Source organism: Dromaius novaehollandiae, chromosome 16 (assembly GCF_036370855.1).
Source record: "Dromaius novaehollandiae isolate bDroNov1 chromosome 16, bDroNov1.hap1, whole genome shotgun sequence".
NCBI lineage: Eukaryota > Metazoa > Chordata > Aves > Casuariiformes > Dromaiidae > Dromaius > Dromaius novaehollandiae.
Window position 1 is genome coordinate 18,507,244 of NC_088113.1, and position 24,955 is coordinate 18,532,198.

Below are 24,955 nucleotides of genomic sequence, written 5' to 3' on the forward strand. Positions count from 1 at the left end.
AACATCCATTTCACATTTTGGTGCATAAGCCATTATGCCAGAGCAAAAGAGGAAGAGCAAGCGCACCAAAGCGGAGGGGTGTGGGCTGTGCACTGGGGCCAGAGTAGCTGGGAGACACAAAGGCAGTGTTTTTTCCAAAGACAGCACATCAGGGAGCCAGGGGGAGAGGCAGAGGGCTTTGCTATAACTAGGTAAGGTCCCAATTTAGAAATGCACTTAAGCATGTTCTTAAATTCATTCCTTTTCCAGAGAGTGCTTCATTACAGGTTTAGAGCTAAATACGTATGTAAGTGCTATCCTGTATAGTTACGCTCTTCATTAATCAAAATTTAAATACCAAGTCAGTTTAATGATATCTCCAGTTTTGCTAACAGACTCATGTGAGACTTGAATCTGTACTTAGTGATATATGGAAAACTTTCAATAAGCTCCAAACTGCCTGTAAGGTGGACTCATAGCACAGGATTTGCAGCCAGGTTAATAAGTTGTCCACAGTGAATTAAACACACAAAATCCTCTCAGCTGTTGTAAGTGGAGACTTTCAAAACTCAGTGTTGATGGGTTTCTTTCCCTTACACTCAAGGAAAAAGAACTGTTGTGAAGGTGTTCTCTGTTTTGTAAAGGTGTATGGAAAATCAGTTTTCCTCTGAAGATATACACATAGAAGAAAAGAGTTTCTCACAAACAATCATAGCTTTGACTCAGATTTCAAATTTCCTCTCTCCATTGGAAAAGAAATGTGAGCCAATGACTCAGATTTAAAAAAAAAAAAGGTTTTTGATCAATTCAGTCTTTTCCTAATGTTTCTCCTCTTCAAAACTCTGACTTTCAATTGTTTCAAATGTGAAACAATGCTAAAATGTCACTTTCTGTTGCTTTGCTAGCAAAACATTGTTCACGTAATCCCATATACTTGATGTTTTATAATAACCCAGAGATCACTTCATTGCATACTTGAAAACCTGAAGTGAAACAGTGACAGAACCAATCATTGTATTCTCTGCAATGACACAATTCCCTTATTCCTGCATTACACATAACCAAATCAATCCATCTGAATTTTCTGTGTTACTCTGATTAGTACAGCAGCAGATTGCATGCCTTCTCTCTCCAAAAGCTTCCAAAACCACCCTACATAGTGCCATATAAACACACTACTCTAAAAATTTTACCAAATAGGGCTAAATATTAGGGCCAATGTGTGATAGGCAATGGCTGGTAGCTCCTGATGAGTTCTGACCACGTTTGGAGAGGTCCTTGCTTCTCCCAAAGTCAAGTGCCTGGCTGTGGGGAAAGGTGACTTGGATTTATATCTTTTCCTGGGAGCCAAATGTCTCACTATAACCATAACTGTGTAGATCTCTCAAGGGATACACTTTGCCCTCTTTTATTCTGCTTCCTCATTGGTTTCTTCTTTCTTGGCTTGCACTTGTAAAGAAAACTCCTTGAATCCTACAGGGCTGATGAAATTTTTAAATGGATGAGATGGATGACAAAGGGGATTGAGCAGCACAATATTTTTTTTTGCCTGTCCTGGTGATCTGTGCTGGGGGTCAGAACTGATTTCCAGGAGTCCTTTTGTGAGTTGCAATTCATCTGCTCCCACAATATTTTGCACTCAATGGTTTGCAAATGCTAACCTAATCAAAATATCACAAGAAAGACATTTTCTGTCCCAAACCAAATTAGTGTGCATCAGAAATTTCAGAAAAAGCCTCTTCTCGCAAAACTTCTAGCTGGATTTTGCAGCCCTTTAAGGACTGGCTAACTAAGAATTTTACAGACAAATTTCCAAGCCCTGTTCCGGAAGACACCTTCATACATATTTCACAGGCAATAAAGGGCTCACATATGTACATGCAATTATTGCAGTTGCTCAAACAACATCTGTAGCTGTGAGCAGAAATGGCCATTTATTAACTACTCGGATGGCTATTCATAACTGTACAGAGAAATTAGACAAAATTGTGATTGATGTGGATGAAGACAGAAAGAGTATCTTTTTTATTCATCCAAACAACCTCAATTAGAGTAATCATAAATCATCTTTTCCTTTTGCCTTTGTTCACTGATATACAAAGCTAAAGAACAGACCTGCTCACACATACAGGCTCTCTGAGGAAGAGCTTTCCAATCAATTCAAAAGCAAAACTGGCCCAGCATTTTAATGATTCAGTCAATAGCAACTTAAGCCTTTCATATAGGGCTTTATTCTCTTTCTTTCTCTGCAGAGCTTTGGTTCAGACAAAGGTTAAATAAAAGATCCTGAACTCAGGAATCGGTTTGTACTGTGGAATACTGGATGTCTTCATTAAATAAGATGAGGAAAAGACCAAAGTATCTGGAAGTTTAAAATGACAGATGAAAGAGCAGAAGCTGTTCAAAACCAGTATCCAAAATAGTTGCGTGGCACCGGGACCCTGCCTCAGGGCACTAGGCCTGCAGGTGTTACTGGCATCTTTTCCTGCTTCTTAACATGTCTGCCCATTTCCATTTAGCTGCCTTTTCGCACTTTAGCCACAAGATCTCACACCCCTCTCTGTCCTTTTAGCATTTTATACTCTTCTAACATCCAGGAGAGCGAACTCCTCATGAATAATAACAGAGACGCCTCAGCCTGTGCGGTTCCCGGGCCTGGCTGGGGAACACGTTCCTCGCTGCGGGCCCGCGGAGGGGCAGCCTCCCTTCCTCTGAACTGCGAGCTGTCTTCCCCTTCTCTGGGCAAAATTTTGCTTTCTTTGTGTACCGCAAAGGCCCAGAAAAGCTTGTGAAAATGAGGGACTCGGAATAGGTATGAAGTGGGTGAGATGTGGCAGCGCATGGCACTGAGGCGTGTCCATGAGGGGCATCTGTGAGGCACGGGCCTGAGGCACAGGCATGAGGCACAGGTGTGAGGCACAGGCGTGAGGCACAGGCGTGAGGCACTGGTGTGAGCCACGGGTGTGAGCCACGGGTGTGAGGCGTGGACGTGGGGCGCAGGCACAAAGTGCAGATGTGAGGCATGTCTATCAGGCACATCCCTGAAGCATGTCTGTCAGGCACATCCCTGAGGCATGTCCCTGAGGCATGTCCCTGAGGCATGTCCCTGAGGCGCGTCCCTGAGGCGCATTCATGAGGCATGTCCATGAGGCACATCCCTGAAGCGCATCCATGAGGTGCATCCATGAGGAGTGTCCCTGAGGCGCATCCCTGAGATGCATCCATGAAGCACGTCCCTGAGGCATGTGCCTGAGGAGCATCCCTGAGGTGCATCCGTGAGGTGCGTCCATGAGGTGCCTCCCTGAAGCGCGTCCATGAGGCGCAGGCACGAGGCACATCCGTGAGGTGCGTCCATGAGGTGCCTCCATGAAGCGCGTCCATGAGGCGCAGGCACGAGGCACATCCGTGAGGTGCGTCCATGAGGCGCCTCCCTGAAGCGCGTCCATGAGGCGCAGGCACGAGGCACATCCGTGAGGCGCGTCCGTAAGGCGCAGGACAGGCACAAGGTGCAGGCGCCCGCATGCCTCAGCGGCACCCCGGCAGCAGGAGTGCGTTGCCGTCCCTGAGCAGAGAGCAGAGCTGAGGGCTGCGGCTCCCTTCCTGCAGGCTGTGCTGAGGAAAAGCCATCAAATAAAAAATCCGCCACAGTTTAGTGTTTACATCACGCAGAAAGGCTCTTCTTAGCTAGCAAGCGTGAGTGAAGCCTGGCTTCATTTCATTTTTCAGATGCGCTCAATTACTAGGGGCTTGATTCGCATTTACTTCTGTCTGTTCCTTGTAACTTTTTTTTTTAATAAACCAGACCTCTCAGCTGTCTGGAAAGTAGCAAAAATAAACATGGTTTATCCATGGTTTACCCTGAGCTCCATGTAGCCAAAAACCTGTACCCAGCCTAGGAGAGTTTATGGAAGAGAGAGAGAAGGGGAAAATGACACGTGACCACTCTAGTAAAACTGTTGGCATAAAATCAGAGCTTCGTGGTGGGCAAAGTATTTTCCATTTCCAGGGATGGATTTTGGCATGGGGAACCTTGTTTTTTTTTTTTTAAGGATGAAAAGCAAGGGTTCTTTTGTGTCAGAGCACACAAGACCAGTGCTTAGATGAGAAACTTTGCAGTTTGTAGTGTGCGGAGTTGCTCACTGACAGCAGAGCAGTAAACACCTTTCTTCCTTTGTCCAGATCTAGTGAGATAATGTATTTATTTGCACCAAAATAGGAGCTAAAAGCAGTCATTCTAACAGCTTCATTCAAAGCCTCCACATCACCATCTTCCTCCTCTTTGCTAGCGGTTATATATTTTCTTGGCTCTGTCTGACTTCCATTGTGCACAAAATTATTAGAGACATGGGGATCAAGGAACGTGTCAGCCCTGTTGCCTGCGAGCCAGCTCATTAATCCGTTATGCATGCTGATTTCTGATTGCAATTCCCTTGCCGCTGCAGCGTTCGCCAGGTGCGAGGCTCCAAATTCAGAACTCGAGCAATGGGCAGCTTTCCAGCTCTTTTGTGAGGGTAACTCTGGGCAGCTTCTGTCAGTGCTGCTGCTGAAAATCTTTTCCACCAAGAGATTCCTCCTTCACCATCTAATATTCCTTCCATTTTTCCTACTATAAGCTCCCACCGATCTTTATTATTCCTTGGTTATATTGCAGGAGTGCTGAGAAGCTGAGTTTCTTTGGCAATGTGATGCTTCTTGGAAGGGTGAATCTTCTCTGATTACATATCCTCATACACCAGTCATTTCATGAGGTAGAAAACTTCCTAAATAAATCCAGACTACAGCACTAAATCCCAGGTCTTATGGACACACACATACACACCCCTCACAAAAAGCCTTCAACATACAAAATCTCGCATGCACAGTCCAGATCATTGCATACTCTATCCAGACATATAGAGGCAATATAAATCTTTTCTGGTGTCAGTTTTGCATTTCAAAGCAGCTGCTCAAAAACTGGGACATGTTTGAGCTTGGCTCAGGTTGAAAGCACTGTTTGGTCGTCACGCCTTCTCCAAGAGATGGCTTTGCGACATGGACTAATTGCCGCAATCCACACACAAGCCTGCAGCCCATTCAGCAAATGCAGAGAGAAATCACTGTCCTCTGAGCATCTTTCATCACTTTCATGATTGCCTGTCAGATTGGTTACTAAGTGAATGGAAAGAAAGCATTATTGAATGACATATGGGCGTTGAGGGGAGGTTTTGTGTGTCCCTGGATGGACACTGGTTAAGCTTATCAAAATGTGATCAGTTCCAGGTAGCATTTACTCTGTTACAAAAGCTGCTTAATGAAAGTAATTGTAGAGCACTTAGAGAGGTTTAGCTAATTAAGAGACTATCTGTCAGTCTTCCACAGCTGTCTGGGTGATGCCTCAGTAAGATTCTTTTTAGAAGATGGAGCCAAACCCTATTTTTTTACTGAACCTCTAAGAATTTTAAAAATGAAAGTATGGGTTTGAAAGTATTAAGGAATACTAGTCAAAAGCCAGGTAGTAATGAGGTAACCTTGCATCCTACACGTTTTGTTACCTTGTGCATGAAGAATTTCCCTTCTGAAAAAATGTTCTGAAGAGTTCCTTCATTTCTCTTCACTGATGTCCTGAGTTTAAGCTATCCATCTGAGGAGAAGGATACTGCTATGAGATTTAGCGCAGCTATCCAGCAAACAGGAATAGCAAATATTCTGCAGCCACAACTCACAGAAGACCTACACTCTGAAAATCTGCTGTTAACAGTTCTCTTTCATAATTAATATATTCTAAGGAAATCAGATTTGTCCATGAATCATTTCCTTCACAAGAAAGGAACTAAATTCATAATGACAGTTTGTATCCCTAATGAAAAGTTTGAACAACTCCAAGTGGAGTTCAGCAAAACCTTTGCAACATTAAGCATGAGTAGAAACTGACTTTAATAGTTGAAGTGTCACACTGAAATTCAAGAGGAGAAATTAGCTCTGTAACAGTTGTATATGTTTCTCAGAGATGTTTGTACTTGTAGGTTTACTTTACAGCCTGCCAAGTGACAGAAGAGAACAGTATCAGAGCACTGTGTAAACACACACTGTAGAGCAGAAATTCAGCATGGCTTTACCTCTTTGGACAGGGAGACCCTTTTTCCTCACCCCTCAAAAGGCTTTTCTCCAGTGTTGCTTTGGCTGCACTGCAAGCCAGGCTGGGGAGGTGTTTCTCTGGGCATTTAGGTTCTAGTGGCTGCATCTTCCAACACAATCGTAGAGCTGGTCATGCCCAGCAAGCAGATTTTCCAGGTATTAAACCCTGTCCATATGAGTGTTTAAAAAGCTAATTGATGCATTTTCAAACATCGGATCTGACTAGGCCTTAGTCACTTCAGAAGCATGCATCAAGTACAAGCACAGGGTCCCTGCTGGCAGGCAGAAACAGTGGGGACACGTGAAACTGAGCACAGGAGAGGAAAGAAGGGAACTGCAAAGGATTCCAGTTTGGGTTATATCTGATTTTACTGAATAAAAAGAAGCTTGAACCTGATGAGAGGCTTTTGGTTCATGAGAAGAAGACAGGAGGCCTTTTCTATCCTTCAAAGGGGAATCTTTCTTTCTTCTTCTTCCTTTCCCTCAGAACATCCTGACATCCCTGGGGACAATGACACGAATGAAGTTTAAACTGAATCAGGCAACTTCTTTCTTTTCCCAAAGACAAAGACTAATTATCTTTGAAGGAAATGAGAAACATCCCCCCTCATTTGTACTGGGCTGGCGAGAAAGTGCTGCTGTGCTAGAGCCTATTCTGAAAATTTCTTTTAATCTTCATTTTCTTCCTTGTTCCTCATGGACAAAAGCCAGGCCTCAATGGTGCCAGAGGGGGCAGGAATTCACACCCCTTTTCAAACCTGTGTCAGCTGAAGCCACTGAAAATCGGGACAGGAGAATATAGTCCAAGTGAAATACTATGGCTTTATTCATGATATAAGTTTTTTCTGCTCACTGTGCTGTCCCTCTGTAGTTAAAGAAGGTGCATTTAGATGAATAGGGCTCTTTTCAAAAGAATTAGGATCTTCCACACCTTGATCCAAAAAAAGAGACAAAAAAAGAAAATTGTCTGACAGTAGGAAAAAAAGGAAGGAAAATAATATGGAAAGATAAAAAGCAGATCTCTTGCTACTAGGAATGGAAATGGAGGAGTCAAATGTAATGTTTACACCACTGAGTATCAAGTATGACAGCGTCGGGGGTTGCATCCAGCAAGATGCTGGGTGCCTTCAGCAGAATCTAAGGGAGCTGGCACCCCAGGCCTATCATTATTCCCAGTTTTGCCTTGCGTTTTTTTCCCCTACACTTTATCAGTGTGTATCGGTGGTTCCCAATCCCTGCTGGTTGTTACCCACCTTTATGGAGATCCTTCTGCAGCCTCGTGACCCAAATACCAACATACGCAGTTTTAATTTTATTAGGCTCGTACCCACCCTTGTAACTGCCATAATCCCTTGTTCGGGGCCTGCTGGTATAAATATTGCCTATGACCTGTCAGGTACTGCGTCATGTTAATATAAACAGCGCCTTGAGGTTTAACTAGACAGTGCCAACTACGTCTACACTTGGCCCAGCTTTTACCATCTGTCATATCAAATGGCACAGTGATATTTGTTGCCCTTTGTGATAGATTCTCTTGTAATGGCGTCAACTAAATAAGCGTATAAAACCCAGAAGCTTTGAATACACAAAGACACTCTCTCCAGAAATCAGTATTAATGCAAAGCCCAGATATGAGTGCTGTGACACAATCTTATGTGTTATTCAGTACCAGAAAAAGCATGCATTCCTTGAGCGATGCTGGAGACGCATGGCTGCTGATGAGGTGAAAGTCAAAAGGCTGAGAGATTTCATTCAAATGGGGTGTACACAGCCAAACAGCTTCTGCCTTTGCTCAAAAGTTATGACACACTGCTCTCCAGCTGTATGCATCGCAGCTCCCCTTGCAACACAGAGAAAAAGAAGTAGATTGGTCAAACTGGGCTGAAGGAATGAGAAGAAAGGACGGGCCCAAGGAGAGCCCTCAAGGATGGTTGCCCCAGGGCCCCAGAGCTGTGATTTGCTGTGACCCGGGGGGGAAGAAGGAGGCAGGGCAGGGAGGAAAGCACCAGCCCGAGACATCTCGCTCCAGCAGCTCCTTCTCTCCTGGGGTGGTTCCAGTGCTGCAAGTCATTTTGGGCCTCAGATGGCCCCTGAAGAAGGACAGAGGGGCCAAAAATCACTCCTATTGCTGTAGCTCCTGCGCTCAGCCGAGCCAGCCTCCAAACACCTGTCAGGGCCTTTTTACACATGATTTATTTCTTCATGTTCATGCTTACACAATCTGAGTTTTTCAGACATGGAAAAGGCCTGTGAGGTCATTTAGGCTGTTTCCCAGACATAACCACAGGATAAACACAAGGTAAAATAAAATTCTCAGTGTAATCTAATATAATTTAACTTCCAGGATTGCTTCCACATCCAGTTTAGTCTGAAAATCAAGACTGGCATAGTTTAAATCATCTTTTGCAAAATGAAAAAGATGTCACTCAAAATTTATATTTCCCTCTGCAGAACTTCCTGTGTGATAAACAAACAATAGCTCGTCTCTCCTCCTCTCCTCCTTCCTCTCTTGCTCCCTTCTTACTTGGGATTTGGTTCCAATGGACAGAAAATAGAGCCATTATAAAACAAAATATAGAGCCACAGGATGTAATAATTCAGGTTTTAATGTACTTTTGAATTGGAAGTTTGATTTAGAAGGGAAATGAAAATCTAGCCGCGTAGAAAAGCTGTTCCCAGGTGGCCGCTGTGCTCCTGGGCTTCATTGCCTCCCTCTCCACTCCCGCAGGCCCTGGCCTTGTGTCGCCATGTGGCACCTCACTTGCTCAAATGTGGGAAATTTCAGAAGTTCACAGAGCCAGCCCTGCTTCTATTAAGACCACATTTGCAAGCAATGATTTAATTAATGAGAGATGGCAGAAGGGCCTGGTTTTGAGGCAGTGGATGCATATGTACCCTTTTGGTGTGGTGCAGCCGATACAGGGCCAGGTCACCAGAGGGTGGGAAGCAGCCATGTTCCTTCCAGCACTGATGCCACCAGGTAGAGACAAACAAGTGACCGATTCTTTTATTTCTTTTAATTCCAAAATAGAGGCAGAAAGTCTTCTCCAACCTTGCAAGCGCAGTTCTGGAAAGTCTCCCCTCCATGGGAATGGGTTGAGCCCTTCCTCGGGGGTTGCTCAGGCAGTGCTCAACTCCACCAAGCTGGCTTGCCCCATCTCATCCCCACCTCCTGAAGAAACCCCTATGTGAAGCCTCAAGATGATGGAGAACAGGTCCTAGGAGCCAGCAACAGTAATAAGAAATTTTGACATCAACTTCGTCCAGCATTAGTTTTACAACTTACCTCTTTCCCATGATAAGCATGTGCTCAGGGAGGTGGAAGACAGCAGCACAGGGCACCAGGCAGCTGCGAAAGGGACACTTTCACTCAGCATTAGATGAAGGTTAACACATTCCTGCATTTCAAATCCATCCCTGGGGAGGGCACCCAGTAGGGCAGCATTGTCACCTTAAATCTGCTCGATCCCTTGTATGATAAAATTGAAACATAAGGATTAAGGATGACAAACACAGGTCAGGGACTCCTAATCTGAGCAGCACAGAGGCTCGTGGTACAAAAACGCATGGTAGAGAATCCTTCCTGATATACAGCACAGCACGCTACCATCTGGGATTTTAAAATCAGACCATAACTGTCTCCAATGCACTTAGCTATGTGTTTAATAGAATTTTAATTGCAGAGTGATTGCACGCAATATTACAGAATTACCACAGATTACTTAATTGACTATTCGTTTGCTGAGGTTAAGCAGTTACTTTTCTCAACCTGTGTTTTTGCTGGTATATATCCCTGCCTCCATATTATTTGGCACAGCACTCTCCAAGCTACAGACACATAGGTCTTTTACAAGGAGGAAAACACTTTCAATTAACGTGTTAGTAAATTTAGCAGCCAGATGTGTAGGACTGCTAAAATTTATTCCAGAAAGAATCCAGCTCATGCTGTTTCTAAAGAGCTACATGCAGTACTAAGCACCTATGTAGGTTGGTGCAAAAATTATCCAAACGTCCTTGTGTGTGCAGCTGCCTTTTCCACGGCGCTGGCAAGCTGGACCAGCTCTGACCTTCTCTGTCCCAGAAGGGCTCTCTGCGTCCCCGTAGGAACATCGTGGCTCTCTTACCCCTGACACGACACTTCCCACTTCTCCCATGCCATATTTCATTTAGGGGCTCTCCCCTCTGAAGTCTAAAGCAAAGCTCCTTGGGGCAGGATCAGACACAGGTCAATTTCATTTTCTTGATTGTGTCTTTTTGGACTGGCTGAAGAGGTGCTGGCCCTGAAGTGATGAGTTACGGCTGTGATCACAATGACCGCATAGCAGCCAAAAATATTCAGATCGAAATAATGAATTACTTGGACAAGAGAATGAAAACAGACCCTGTAGCCTTCCTTCCAAAACACGTCCCTTCAGTTGCCTTAAACTTTATCAAATAAATGGCTTTTTCAGCATTCCTGGAAGATGCTTTCGTACTTCATACAGCCCCATAATAAAGGAATACAGCATTGTGTTGCAGTTATCTGTTGCGGTTATGTGTTTCATAAAAGAAACAGCACACGGAGCTGAAGTTAGGCCTCCAGGAATTCTTGAATGTCTGCACGAATCCGGCAGTGACTCCGCCAGCAATGACACTCACAAGGAGAGGGCACAGACCCTTCTCACCACTGCACGCCACTGTCAGGGTCGGTTACTGAACCCTCCTTGTGCCTCTCGGCTCCATAATGGCAATGGGGAGACACAACCAGAGCCAGAGGCTCTTCTCATGGGCTGCATTCTCCGAGGGAAGCAAGGCTACTACCCCGCTCCCCTCTGAGTTATGGCATAGTCCCCAGGGGAGGAGAGGGACAGGGTTTGGAACAGCAGCAATTTTTTTTTCAATTCCAAGGCAGAAGGAAAAACAGCCTTTGCTTCTAAGTACCAAATCTGCATTGCACTGTTGGTATTTTGCCCTGTAAGAGAGCTTTGCTGCTTCCTATCCCTTTACAGGTCACATAAAGGACAAGAGTGATGTGGCCCTTATTCTCTGTAGAGCAAATTTGGGATAAAAAATTAACATGATTATTTTATTTAGCCTTGATTTTCTTCATGGCTTTTATTGTGTTATGTTTTAACTGAGATTTCTTTATTTCCTGCTTGGATTCTGCCAGAGTCCTGTCATTTCATACAGAGGTTGAAATACATATTACAAAAGGAAACATGTCTTTCTCTTGATTGCCTGATTTATCTACTTTTTAATCTAGATTGACAAAATCTCTCTACCAATTGGGCTTTTATCCTTCAGAATTAGTTCATGTTGCATTTTATTTTCCACTGTCTGATGCTGCTCAGCTAGAACCTGGAAAGAAAAACATAATGTCTTTCTCTGCCTACCTTTCTGATTATTTTCTAATCATTTTTATTATGGCGATCTCCGGACCCAAACGTCTCACACTCCCTTGCTCAGGTATTGCACAAATGCAGAACCCAAGGACAATCCTGCCCCCAGAAAGCAGCCTCTGAAGCTAATAAGGATCCCAGGCACCATGGGGACTGCGGTCAGTGGCTCTGTGCTGTGGATGCAGCTTCATGTAACAAACTAATGGGATTATAGTGTCCCCAATTCCCTGCCTACCTGGATGAAAAACATATACTAACCACCTCTGTGGCACCTTAGACAAAATACCAGTGCCACAAGGGCATAAAACACAAGGGCAGATGCAGGTACACTCCAATATTATTTTAGCCAGAATCTGAACTAGGCATCAGTAGTCCTTTATCTGCAGCATATCTTCTGTTCATAATGTCACTGCCTCTATGCTTATATCTGCTTTCTCTGATTTCTGTTGTACTTGTCTTTACAGACATTTACAGGCTGGCTGCCCCTCAGGCTGACTAATGCTTTGCATAGCAGCAGCGTAAGAACAAACAGAGGCTTTCCACATACAGTTTGCAGTGATAAACATGCTCACAGACAGGTCCCTTTTTCACCTCAGATAAAGAATTGCACACTGAAAGTAATGGACCCTTTTTGTACCTTGCAGGCGCTGTGGTGATTGCCTTTGTGGTCTGCTGGCTTCCTTACCACATACGGAGGCTCATGTTCTGCTACGTCCCCTCCAGTCACTGGACAGAGTGAGTCACGACATGAAACCCACGCTCACACCACTGCGCCGGGACAGGGAGGGGGCCCGGCCCTTAGCGCCTTGCTTCACAGCCTGGGGATGGGAGAGCAAAGATGCTCTCCATGCAAGGGGTTTGAGCCTCAGCCCTCCAATTGCTGTTTTGTTTCTTCTCTTTGATTTCTTCCTGGGGTTGCTAGCCAAATTTACAGTCTTCATTCTAACATCTAAATACCCCAGATGTGGGTCAAGGAAGCATTAGCTTGAACTTCAGTGCATCAGCAACCCTTGCTGCTTTCATTGAGACAACAGATTTGTCCCCTTTTAACAACAGTGACAAATATTTGCCCATGACAGTCCTTGGTAAAATGACATTTGGACTTGGGGGGGTTATACAGTGGATTGCTGTCTCCGCTACAGAAACATCCATCACCAGCCCTAGGATGGAACAGCTCATGTCAACACACAATTCAGTTCCACAACGCTACATTTTCTAAGTGACGGGAGAGATTACACAGAAGGGAAAATAACTGCACTGTTTACTGAGTCTAGGGTAGATTATTTACTTGGTTTTACAGGGAATGAATCAAAATTAAATACTAGCAGTTGTCACTGAGCAGAAAATGTCCAGGTTTTCGGAGAGCTTAGGGGTAGCAGGCTATGCGCAATTGCACACCTGTGTCGAATGCATGGGCATTGCTCAGAGGTGTGACAGTGCCCACAAACGTCATCTCAGCTATATGCAGCCTTTCTGCAGCATCAGGCCAGGTTCCTACGCAGAGCAGTCGCAAAATTGCCCATTCATTCTGAATATGCGATAAGCACTAATGCTGTCTGGGAATATACGCCCAGGTAACTCGAGGGGAAGACGGCATTAGAGGTGTTTGGTGAAAAATGTGACCTTCTATAAAGGTCATCCTCCCACAGCATTACATCACCTGTGCTCTCTGTGACAGGGTTTGTTTCCTGTAATGAACAGGAAAAAAGAAAACAAGAAACTATCTACAATACCAAAAAGCAGATCAGCTGAGAGACATTAAAATTTCATAAGCTCCAAGTGCAAATAATAGTAATTTACAATACAGCAGTCTACTGAATAGAATTGTACATCCAGCCATAGGAAAAAACAAACCCTATGTTTAAGCATGAAAACAGAGCTTTGGGCACTCACTGGGGCAAACTGTTGTTTCTTGTTTGCTTTCCTATATGAAAAGCACTTAAAGCAGTAATCAATTATGTAACGGCTTCATTTGCTTTGACTAAGAGGGGTAGAGAATTTCGTCAGCAGTTAGTGTGAATTTATTCATAGTGATTGCATTCAGATTTTTTTTTCTTCTTTTAAAAGCCAAGAGTGATCTTAGGAAAACAGTGAATTTGCAAGCATATTATGAATGGTGAACTACCAGTGTGATGGCTAATAAGAGCTTGCAGCAGCTTGACATAATCATTTATAAATGCATGTGCCTGCCTCTGAAGAAGAGTAATCTTTGCTAAATTAATTCTTCACAACTACATAAAGACACTCTGCTTGTAAGAGCTAGGATGGGCCATCCAGTACTTACCAGGCCTGGGAGGGCTGTCTGGCACTGGTGATGTACTCCAGCACAAGTTGATTTCTCCTTTGTTATACAATGCTCAGACTAACAAAAGGTCTGCAGTTTCCACTGAGATAAATGATCCTGGGGAGCATCTTCCTGAAAATGAGACCCAGGTTGTTTATAAACCCTTTACCAGCTCAGAACTGTTCACTAGACCTTGGTAGCCTTAGGTCACTAGATGTGCGGATCAGGACTGAAACAGAATCTCCTCTCCACTAAAAATAATAACTCTGGCTTTAAAAGCTGTATGAGGATATACAGGGTCCATCAGCAGTCAGAGACAACAGGCAAATTTACTGGAAGGGCTGACAAAACTTCACCCAAAACCTGAAAATCTTTTAAAGACATGTGAGTATATTTCCCAAGAAAATATATGTCCAAAAGAAAAAAAAAAATTCCACCAATTCTAGTTGAAAATATTGTCTTTTGATGGTCAGCATAGGTTGAAAAAGCATGCTGTCATCAAAGTGCCATCCCAGAATACCAGCTCATCCCAATCCAGGAACCCATCAAGTGAGCCAATGCAGTTCTCGCTGCCTGGAGGGAGGAGATAGGTACATCCATTACGAGACCTTGGCTCTTCCACAGGCTTTGTAGAACATAGCTGCAGCCAGAAAAGTCAAGCTAAAGTGTGACACATGCATGACACAGAAACAAATTTCCATGTGCTTTCTTCTGTTTAAAGCATGTCTATTTTTGAAGACAAAATGGATGCATGAGGTAAATATCACACCTGGCCCCAGGGCACAATTAAGTTTCTAACTATTAGGGATTAGGACAAGACCTCTGTAGAGGCATTTGACCCATGTTTGGCCAGCCCCAGGTGGAAACATGGATGTTTCCCTGGTGGACCATGCATTGACACCGAATGGCAAGCCCATGTCTCTAAGCAAGAAAGGTTAGCTGAAGTTTAGCTTGTGTTTTTCTCACCCTTCTGGCTTTAAACTATCTCCGTTCTCCTCAGACTACTTAGATTTTTATCTTTTGTCTGTTCTTCCAGTTTCCTTTTTAACTTCTACCACTACTTCTACATGCTGACAAATGTCCTCTTCTACGTCAGTTCGGCAATCAACCCCATTCTCTACAACCTGGTATCTGCAAACTTCCGACAGATCTTCATCTCTACGCTAACACTCCTGTGCCTGCCATGGAGGAAGAAGAAAAAACGACTCGTCTTCACCAGGAAATCCAACAGCATCTCCAGCAACCACACATTTTCCAGCCAGGTCACAAGGGAAACTACGTACTGAAGCCAAAGGAGGAAGGGAAATGTATATCAACCTGCAATCAAAACTTGAGAGAGGCCTCTGTGACTTTCATGCATGGTCTCCAAATTCACGTAACACAAATGTGTTTAGCAAAGTCATTCTTGTTGGAAAAATAGGCTTTGTTCTGCCAATAACTTTGAGGTTATGTTAAAGCATTGGCCTTGCCTCTTGTGAGTAATGTCTACACGTTTTGTAACTTCAGTCTGGCGTAAATCCAGATGCAGTGTTAACTGGGAAGCCAAAACATGTTAAATGTAGGCAAATTCATACTGCATTTCATCCTTTTCTCAATGCAGAGATGCCATGTTCACATCCAAGGGTTTGAGAACACTTCTCTTGGTGGCTCTGAGCAGAGAGTCTAATGAGGAGAAAGCAGTTTTTAACAGAAAGGGATATTTTTGGAGAATGGCCATACTTGTCTATGAGATGTTCAATTAATGAGGAGTGAAACACTCAGGGAGACAGGTGGTTATTTTAAAAATACTTCTAAATTCTGATTAATATTACCTGGGTGCTCAAGAGAGCCACTTTAGCTCCTTGAAATTAAATAAGAACAGATGATGCCTTACCTAGATGGGGGTGGGTGTGGTCTGGAGGAACAGAAATCAGTGCTGGTTTTGGAATAGGGATCATCTTCTCCTTTAGTGTGCCTGGCACAGTGAGCCCCCACTCTTGCTGATATTGGTATTGCAATACCAATAAATAACTCTGGTAAAGTCAAGAATGTAGAAACTGTGCCCAGCTGGAGTGCTGAAAATGAACAAAGAAGGACAATCTTACTTTTGCCACAAGCCAAATCCTATTTTTTACCAGAGGAAAAAGTTAGCTGGTTTGTGCTAAGGGGTGAGAAATTTCCAGGCTTATGAGGGCTACAGGCTGCTGAGATAAAAGCAACCTGCCTGAATTCTGTGGGATGTAAGGCCTTCAGATTTTTCCCATTCTTATTCCAGTTTTACTTCTTTCCGCATTATTTTCACAGGGCTGACATCTCATAGGATGCCAGCTATAGGCAGAGAGACCGCTTGTTCTACCTTTTTTTTTATTTCTTGTTGCTAACAAACCTGTTTGCATACTGATTTGTAAACACAAATCCACAGATAGTACAAATGAAAAACGGAAGAAGGTTGAAGCTGGGGAGTCTTAGCTCTGAAACAGCTTTCTTTTAACAATTCAGAGAAGTGGGAGCAAGAACTGTTGGGTCTGAATAAGTGATTCAAAAACAGGATGTGGCACAGGACTCCTGTGGCATAAAGCTCCATAGTAAGTCAGACTGCTTGATATAGACAGTCAGAGGTTGTGCTGAACCCTGGCTATCTGCACGCTCTAAACAAAAAACAGGATCAAAATATAGAACACAAAACATAATTTCTCTTCCCCTTCTTTATCCCCTTGATTCTAGCTTTGAATTTGAAATTTTTCAGCTGGCCAGGAGAGGTAGCCTGAGGTTTTCTGCTGTATGCTTCTTTCTCTAACAGCAAACCATGAGAGGCAACAAATTGCTCCAGAGCCTTCAGCACCAGAAATCATGGATCTCTGGGGATAAGCTAACGGGCTTTCCCTGCTGTCACAGAGTGAGATGGAGATCTGCATGAACCCAGGAGCCAATCCATCATCCTGTGCAACCTGTGCTGTGATATTGTTGTTAGCAACCTTGTGTTCCCTTTTATACCAGGGCAGAAACGAGATCAGTGCTGTCCCTGCCAAAATCACCAGCTTGTTGCCATGTTCCCCTGCTAGGTGTATTCCTAATATATCTTGCTCCTTGGGCAGTCTAAGTCAGAAACCCACCCAGCGAACCAGCAATTATGCTCAAGCAAAGATGACTCTAAAACATCCGTTCAGGAAAATCAATGCATTTTATTAAAGATCTGGGCTTTTCTAAGTGAGGCTGTCACAAACCATTGCTAGCAATTCAAACAGACTCTAGAAAAGAGGCGAGCTGCACATTAGATCAAAGGACAGACGGGAGAGCATTCGTAATGAGGCTAGGTTTTAATCTCATCTAGAGTAACTGCGAGAATGGTTATTCTCTGGTGGTAACAGCCATTGCTATTCATTCTGCTGTTCAAAGTGGCTGTGTGAATGGGAAGGTAGATCATTCTTGTTTGAAAGCACAGCGCTCTCTGCTCTGAAATAACGAGAATCTCTGTAAAGAGAGCAGTATGGGAGGTGGGACTCATTGCTGTGCCCTGGGGAGAGGAGGCTCTGTGCACATACCTCCACTCAGATGCTTCGTTAGGATAGGAAGGCTTTCCTCTTTAGGATGACAAACCAGAAGTGCCACAGGGCTTCAGGTAATTCAGCTTTCCAGGCTTTGCCCGTTCCACTGGTTCTATTCATCTAACAAGCACCCACATTGTGCCCAGTGTTAGGTAGTCACTACGTTAGATGCATGGATCTAGTCCCACCACCTGCTACATGTGACTGGCAGATCTCCCCTTGCAGTGAAGTCTGTCTTGCAACAGTGGAGATCAGTTCCTGATCCATTGAGTACCAGTGATTTTTCCGGTTCGGATATGGTATCTCATGGGACAGGCCCCACTGGGCTCAGGACATAGAGAAAATGCCTGTGGAGTTGAGTGATAGCTATCTATTCCTCAGACATTTATAACCTGGCCATTGTACAGACCTAGCTACCACAGTAAAACAGGCTACCATCAACCATGACTTCCAACCACACCTGCCAGGGATGGGAGATTATTTTAATGCCTAGTACAAAATCACTCCAAAAGAAAGGGCTCAAAATAGAAATCAGTGGGGCTTTAGTTTCTTCTGATTCAGCCAAACTACAGGCTCTGTCCTGTCATGCCTTCTCTTAATTTCATGCCCTGGTTGTATCCAAACAGGGGGCAGAGATTACATTTGACAAAGCACTTTTGTTGCTCATGCACAGTTGACTCCTTTTTGGTGAGAAAAACAAGTTATGGGACAAAAAAAAAAAGTAAAAAGGAAGGCGATATCTCTTTAGAAGAAAACTTTCAAGGAACCAGTAAATAATATCAGCATGTGTTAGAAATGGCATGAGCAGGTTGGAAGAAGAGGCTACAGAAGCCTATCCATACTGCCTTGTGGGCTGTCTGTAAAATGAGTAAGAATTGCAGAATCACAAACAGACCTGTCAATACATAGTTTACTCACTGTTTAGATCTTAATCTAACATTTGTCCATTGAAGCTCAGTCAGATTTTTATAAACGTGTAGGAGGACTGTAGCTGAGAGAGGCAGTCTCAGCAAGATGCAGATTTACGTGGGCACAGGGAGCACCGAGCACTCCCGGGTACCTTGACAGCTTCCAGGTGATAAAGCTGACAAAGGTGAGCTGGAAATGGAATAAATAATTCATTGTGGACATTGTCCATAACAGATCATCTCCACTGCTCTCACAGCTCCTGCACTGGCAAAGTCCAGGTACTATGAGCAGAGGAAGAGGAGTCTTAATGTCACACCCTTAATACTGGCCTTCCAGGCAAGACACTGTTTAAATGGTTCTGAAGAGGACCCAAATTTTTTAACTTCACCTCTAAACAGAGTCAACAGCTGGGAGGTAGTTTCTGAAACCTCCCAAGGAAGCTGTAACTGTGTGTTGCTTTGACTTTCATCAGGATTTAACATCCTATGTGTCTCAGTTGCTTTTGAATATCCACCTTTGAAATGTTAAACATTATTAATATGCTTGTTAAACACCAACCTGCTAAAATGTGCTTAATTATCTTAGAAAACACTGTACAAAGATTGTGATCTCACATAAGATGCTTGTCTTAGATTTTCATTACTGATATACACTGGCAGCTTACAGAATATTTGACCACAGCTCTGAGAAAGAGGTAGATTTGGTTTTGGTTTGACATGAAAATGGGAACAAGCTGGAGTGGAAATTAATTTATCACAAACTCTTTCCACAATGTTTTTCAGGCTCAAGTCCTGAAGAGCTGACGATCTGGGGGGATTTATCCAAGCAGTGTGCTGGCTTCTAAAGCTCTGTTCTTGCAGTTTAACACAGCCTTAATCTGAGATTGCAGCTCAAAGCTACCTCTTCCACTGGGCAAATCTGACTACCTGCGTTGAGAAGTGGAAGTCACAGCTAAGTTCATCCCCTCCCACCTCCACACCCAGTTCTGCTATATACAACCTAGTTTTCATTCCACTGAGCTCAGAAAAGTGAGAGTAACTCTCCACAAAACCCCACAGTTTTCTAAAAGACGGCATGGTACTCTAGCAAAGCAAAAGGTACAAACTGCCCAGTGTATTCCAGGGATGTAAGTAAGAAATACGGTTCTCTTTCTCTCCATGCCTTTTTAACAACAGTTAAACCACTAACCCAACAACGTTTAGCTTTCAGCCTAATGAAGCATAAGTGGCTTTTGCCATTAGACAAAGTACATAATCACATCCCTTTATTCCTGTCTTGTTTGAATTCTCTATGGGCCAGAGAGGAGTGTCTGTGCAGCATGCCGTTAATCTATGCAAATTTCCTATACGTGCTTTGAACCGTTCGTTTCAACTAAAAAAAAAAAAAAAATTGAGCCCACAGATGTGAAATGCTGCCAGATGGATTCAGAGAGAATCCCGTCTGAAGAGACTCCACCAAGTGACCTCTTCAGACATAACTGTGAGGTTTCATTCATCTTTGCAGCGTCAGGGCCACCCATTTGGCAGTGTGCAAAATCAGATCTCCACAGTCATTATGCTATTCAGAAATTTCCCCCAGACAGGACTTTCTCACCAAAGGCCCAGTACACATCGCTGTTTGAATGCTCTGCTGAGCTTGTCTTTTTTGTAAAGTGCATGAGATCTCGCTTCAGTGACTGCGCCCGCAAAGAAGAAAACTAAATGGAAAAGTCAGAGGTAGCAGGACACATGCTGTAAACATGACAATAACAGGACCTTTCCATTTATAACATCAAATGTTTAGTGAAATAAAAAAGTGCTACTGCTGCAGACAACTTGTGTTGCAGATTTGAACTGAGCATCTGTGCGGCTACCGTTTGTACGTGCCCATCGTAGGGGGACACATACTCGTACAGCACGGGAGAGCTGGAGTGTTCATGTGCAATATGCTGAGTGTTAGTCTGATATCTTTCTGACTGTGTTGTTTGGTAACTGTTTAAAAAAAGCTGTATCTACAAGAACTCTGTCTGATTCTTAAAATTACAGCTGAACAACTTCTGTTTTCAGTTTGAACTGGTTTAGTAGGAAAACAGACATTGCTAATCCGAAATTTCATGATGCTGTGCCCCAGCTTTGTGATCGAGAGCCCCTTCCCCAGCCATGCAATCTGATAATCCTGCACATGTTGTACTTATGGTGAACATTTTTTAAAGTGCACCTTTTTTTTCTGAACTAAAAAAAGTTGATGTGCTTTATTTTCTGTGGCCTGTTGCGCATTGGGAATAATGAATGTTAAAAGTGTGTCAGCGTCGCTTTTGTAATAGTTACTCTGACAAAGGGAAGGAAGCGGGCTGTGAAATCCTCTTGTGTAGCAATGGGAAACACTCTTTAAATGTAACATGCTGTTATTGATACTGTATTTACTGAACAAATTGCAATGAAACGGTTACTTCCTGGTATTAGCCTTTGTACTGTACAGTATTTTATTCTACTTTATTTTATTTTATTTTATTTTGTCATTTATTGATCCTAAGAAATAAATATCCATATTTAAGGCTTGGACTTGTTGTGCTTGAAATGGCAGCCATGTGTTTATCACACAGCCTGCTTACCAGAACAGGCTATCTGACTGTGGTCGAAATGTGTGAAATCTCATTGCCCTTGAAGTGAACGTTGCATCTCCTCTGCAGAAGAGCCCTCTGAGCACCCCGCTCCCACAGCCTGCAAGCACTGGCTATTCAGCACCCATGCAGCACCCGAACGCCAGCTGCTGCTTGCATCTGCAAGTAGGCAAACAAACTGGGGAACAGCTCTGGCTAGATCTGAGTGAGTCTCAGATCAGCAAATTCCACCCTGAGAAATCCATCCTAAGAGCTGGTAAAAGCAGACAGGCGCCGCAGTGGGGAGCATCCAGCCCCTTTCGGTTGCACCCAAGGGCTTTGAGTTGGTGGCAGACACAAGCCAAGCATGTGAGTGGTGATCTTCTGGGCTTCAGGAAAGACCTGTGTTGCACAGAGGACAGAGGCTGTGTTGAGATACCGGTGGTACAACGGGAGTCTTGTTGCTTTCTGAAATCCTGTTTTGCTTTTCCTGTCCTCTTGCCTTCCCCTGTCATAGAGCATACGTTAAAGAAATTGAATCTTGGCCATTATTTCCACAACAGCTCTACCTAGAAACTCCAAGCGGCTCAGGGTGTGCTAGGGGCTGGACACACACAGCAAAAGAGACAGCCCTTGCCCCAAAGAATTTGCTGCTGAAAGTCAAAGCAGGTTGACCGCACTCTAACTGTGAGATTCTCCTTCCTACCTTCCTCTTTCTTTTGCATGATCCATCTCATTTACACCCTGGCATTGATTTTTCTAACATGTAATGTTAGATGTAGTTCTGTGGGAACAGGATACTACAGAATCACTCACTATATGAAAGTGTCCTTGCACTTAATGAGCCTATATTAGCCTTCCCTAACCCTTCTCCCTAAAGCTCCTAGTTCAAGTTCTGCAGTAAAGCAGCTCAGCTGAGCACCAGAAAAAAAACACAAAATCTTCATATTTTTCAGCCATCCAACCCTGATGATTTGATTTCTGGCAGAGGGAAAGGCTGCTTGGAAAACAGCAACAAAATACTATGTAAATATTGGGGATTGTTCATGGCTGGAAAATTCATCTTCTAAAATGAAATGCCCCATCTTTCTGAAAGCATTTCAGTGCTATTTTCAGTTGAGAAAAGCAGGATCCCCTGTTGTCCTTACACCATCAATTATTAAAGAATCAAATCAGTTATCTGATGGATCCTTTTACTTGCTATTCAGCCCTGCTCTGTTAAAAGGTGCATTTTCAGTCCACTGCCTGAGGAGCAGCAGTTAGTGCTTCAGCAGTGAAAACCCACAGTACGGGGCAATGTTCTCGTCTCCTGGTTGCACAGGGTTTTTGTGCAGGGCAGGACTCTCCCAGTGGAGTCTCCATTGCTCATGCAGAAACAGAGACCGGGTTCAAGCAGGGGTGAAAAATGTTGCCCTCTACTAGTCACTGCTCTAGCTCAGGGCAGACTCCTTGCAAAAGCAAAACCCCGGGGATCGAGAGAGCCTTCCTCCACCCACAAAAAGCTCCCACCTAATGTCATGCAACCAGGCATCACATCAAGCCCCACCAATGCAACGGAAAACAGAAGGCTGTGGGGAGTCAATGGATTGCTTTTCTTTTTAGAAGGCACAAGGACTGTGCCCCAAGCAATGAGGAATGTTTTCAGTTTGGCCCATATTTCTCATTTCAATTATAAAAGTAATTTCCATAATTCACAAGAGGGGAATATCAGACGCTTTTTGAAACGAATGTTGCATTATAGCAAATGGCTTCATAAAACTTAATAAACATCCATCCAGAAGTTAATTTATTTACAATGTCTTTAAATCCTCCTCCGCCTTATTGAATTGTTTGAACCGTAGATCAGGCTGGAATACATTCATGGGGGTATTTAAGCAATAAGGCCATGACAGGCAGCACATCCTGGCTGTTATTACAAGCCTTGTGCAGGCTGTGAAGCATGAAGCAGAGCATGAAGCGACTTCGGGCACTCGAGTGCAAAACCCCTGCAGAAGTATACGAGCACAGATAGGGCCCAGAGTGCTGCTAGCCAGCTGGATCGAACAAATCGCTTGGTGTGCTGGCGAAGGGTATGGGCATGTTGCCCTCCACAGTTTTGGCAACTTCTCTTTAAAAAGGAAGCCTGTGATCCAGTCAGCCCTCCACAGGTATCAATTTCCACATGTATATCCACAAGGAAAGAAAGAAAGAGAGAGAGAGAGAGAGAGAGAGAACAACTTCCTATAACTGTTTCATTTGAAGATGGGCTTAATGAAAGCAAAATAAGTGGGAAAAGTCCAAAAAACTTGCATGCCTGTTTCAGTGATGGCCAGAGTATCATCACGGGTGCGTATCCAATAGCAACACACGTACCTGAGCATACACTTGCTGTAAATTTTCAGTCTTTCAAGTGGGGACCTATTCCTCTTGCTTAAAAGTACTGGCTGACTCAGCTGGTCTGTACCTCCAGGGACAAGACGTTTAATTACACTTGGCTGCTTCCCTATGAAATCCTGAAGAAATGGGAAGTGATATCCTCCACCCTTTTAACGCATAAATGTAAAACCATCTTGTAAAGCAGGAGCAATCCACTTTGCCTGCTTTCGCACCGCTGCCGCTCTGCTGTACACTGCTAACATCGGTGGTGCAGACCTCGCAGCTTGCTTGTAAAAGGAAGTTACAAAAAGGAGCCATTAGGAGTGCATGGCCTGGAAGATCTCCTCCTAGCTCTGCAAAGGTGCAAAACGAATAAAGAGCTCCTCACTTGCGGGTAACACCAGTATCTTGGATGCTCTGTTTCATCTTCCCTCATCTTGATAAAATGCAACATGAACATGAATGGGTAGACACACCGTACTTTGCCCATTTCTTCAGCTTCAGTTACAGTAAGGGCTGAACCTGGGATTTCTCTCTTCCTTTCTTCTGCTTATCCTTTCTCCTATCTTTAGGAACTGTTAGTTAAGGAAGGGTATGTCCAACATTTGTGCAATGCAGCTTTCATAATTAAACAAATCATAATAAATCAGGAGGTTTGATTGCTCTATAGATCATCACTACTGCTTAACTATGTAATATCCAGTGCCAGCATTCACCTAGAATTTTTTCTGCATAAATGTCTCAGGTCCGAGAAGACCATCTACACTAGGTCATACGGGTCGGTGGTTAGTCTCTCTGCTGAAGACAAACGTGCAAGGGCAGAGTCCCGGAGTGGGTCATGCAGGGGACACTCCTGAGGGTTATTCCAGGACTCTGCAGGAAGGGAGAGCTGCTAGCAGCCGAGCTGGCATTATGTTGGAGGTGCTCCCCATACCTCGAGCATGCACTGCACAGTGCAACCCTTGCCCCTGTGAAACCACACTTTTTTGCTGCTCTGTGCCTATACACAGTGCATAATCATTTTGGGGCTCACTGATGTCACCAACATTTCCTGAACACTGTCAAGATTAAATAGCAGGCACTATCAGGATTTAACAGCATTAGCACATGGCTAACAACCGCTCATACTCCATCCCTCTGGCACAGCAAGGCCACTCTTATCTCTCTTATAGGTGGGGATTTAAGGCACAAAGAACTTAAGGAATTCACTCAAGCTCTCTAATGAAATCTTCTTGTAAGCCAGAGATTCAAACTCCAGTATTTCCAGGCCAGTCAACTCTGATTCATCTTTCCTTTCATTCAGCATAAGCAGGTAGTCCAGGAGTTATTTTAAGACTCCATTCTAAGAGGTATATTAGCAAAACATGCCAACATCTGACCATTTAAAAGCAAGTTCTCGCTGGCTCTCAGCAGCAGCAACAACCTTGGCCTAGCACTTGGCAGCTTTTCAAAGCGTACTTGCTGGAATCGTACTGCTATCCTCGGTGCCTGCTTCCCTACAGAAAACACAGAGATTGCAGGAGAAGGGGAAGTGTTGCGTTCTGAATAAAAAAAATACCCACACAGGAACAAACGCCATGGAGTGGGAGTACCCTTAGTGGTGACATGGAGAACTATGAAGAAGTCAGTGCCACCTGACATTTCCAATGTTCCAGTTCATCGGTCCACTTGAAAAGCAGCTATGACTGTCAACAGTATTTTTAGCACCGTACCCACACGGAGTGCGCATTCTTGCAACACTTCACATAATTGCAATAAACTACTTTTTGTCTTCCTTCAGCTTGGCGACTGGGATAAGATGAATTTCTCTTTACCATCACCACAGGCATGACGT

At 43.8% G+C, this 24,955-nt stretch overlaps 1 protein-coding gene across 1 annotated transcript in view; it reads left to right on the forward strand.

The window, feature by feature from the left end:
* The window catches only part of NTSR1 (neurotensin receptor 1), a 65,689-nt gene extending 44,969 nt beyond the window's left edge, over nucleotides 1–20,720 (forward strand). The window contains exons 3-4 of the mRNA XM_026092926.2: nucleotides 12,116–12,206; nucleotides 14,792–20,720. Of these exons, the coding sequence (XP_025948711.1) occupies nucleotides 12,116–12,206; nucleotides 14,792–15,041 (341 nt within the window). The 3' untranslated portion in view covers nucleotides 15,042–20,720. The remainder of the gene's footprint in view (nucleotides 1–12,115; nucleotides 12,207–14,791) is intronic.
* The last annotated feature ends 4,235 nt before the right edge of the window (nucleotides 20,721–24,955 follow it).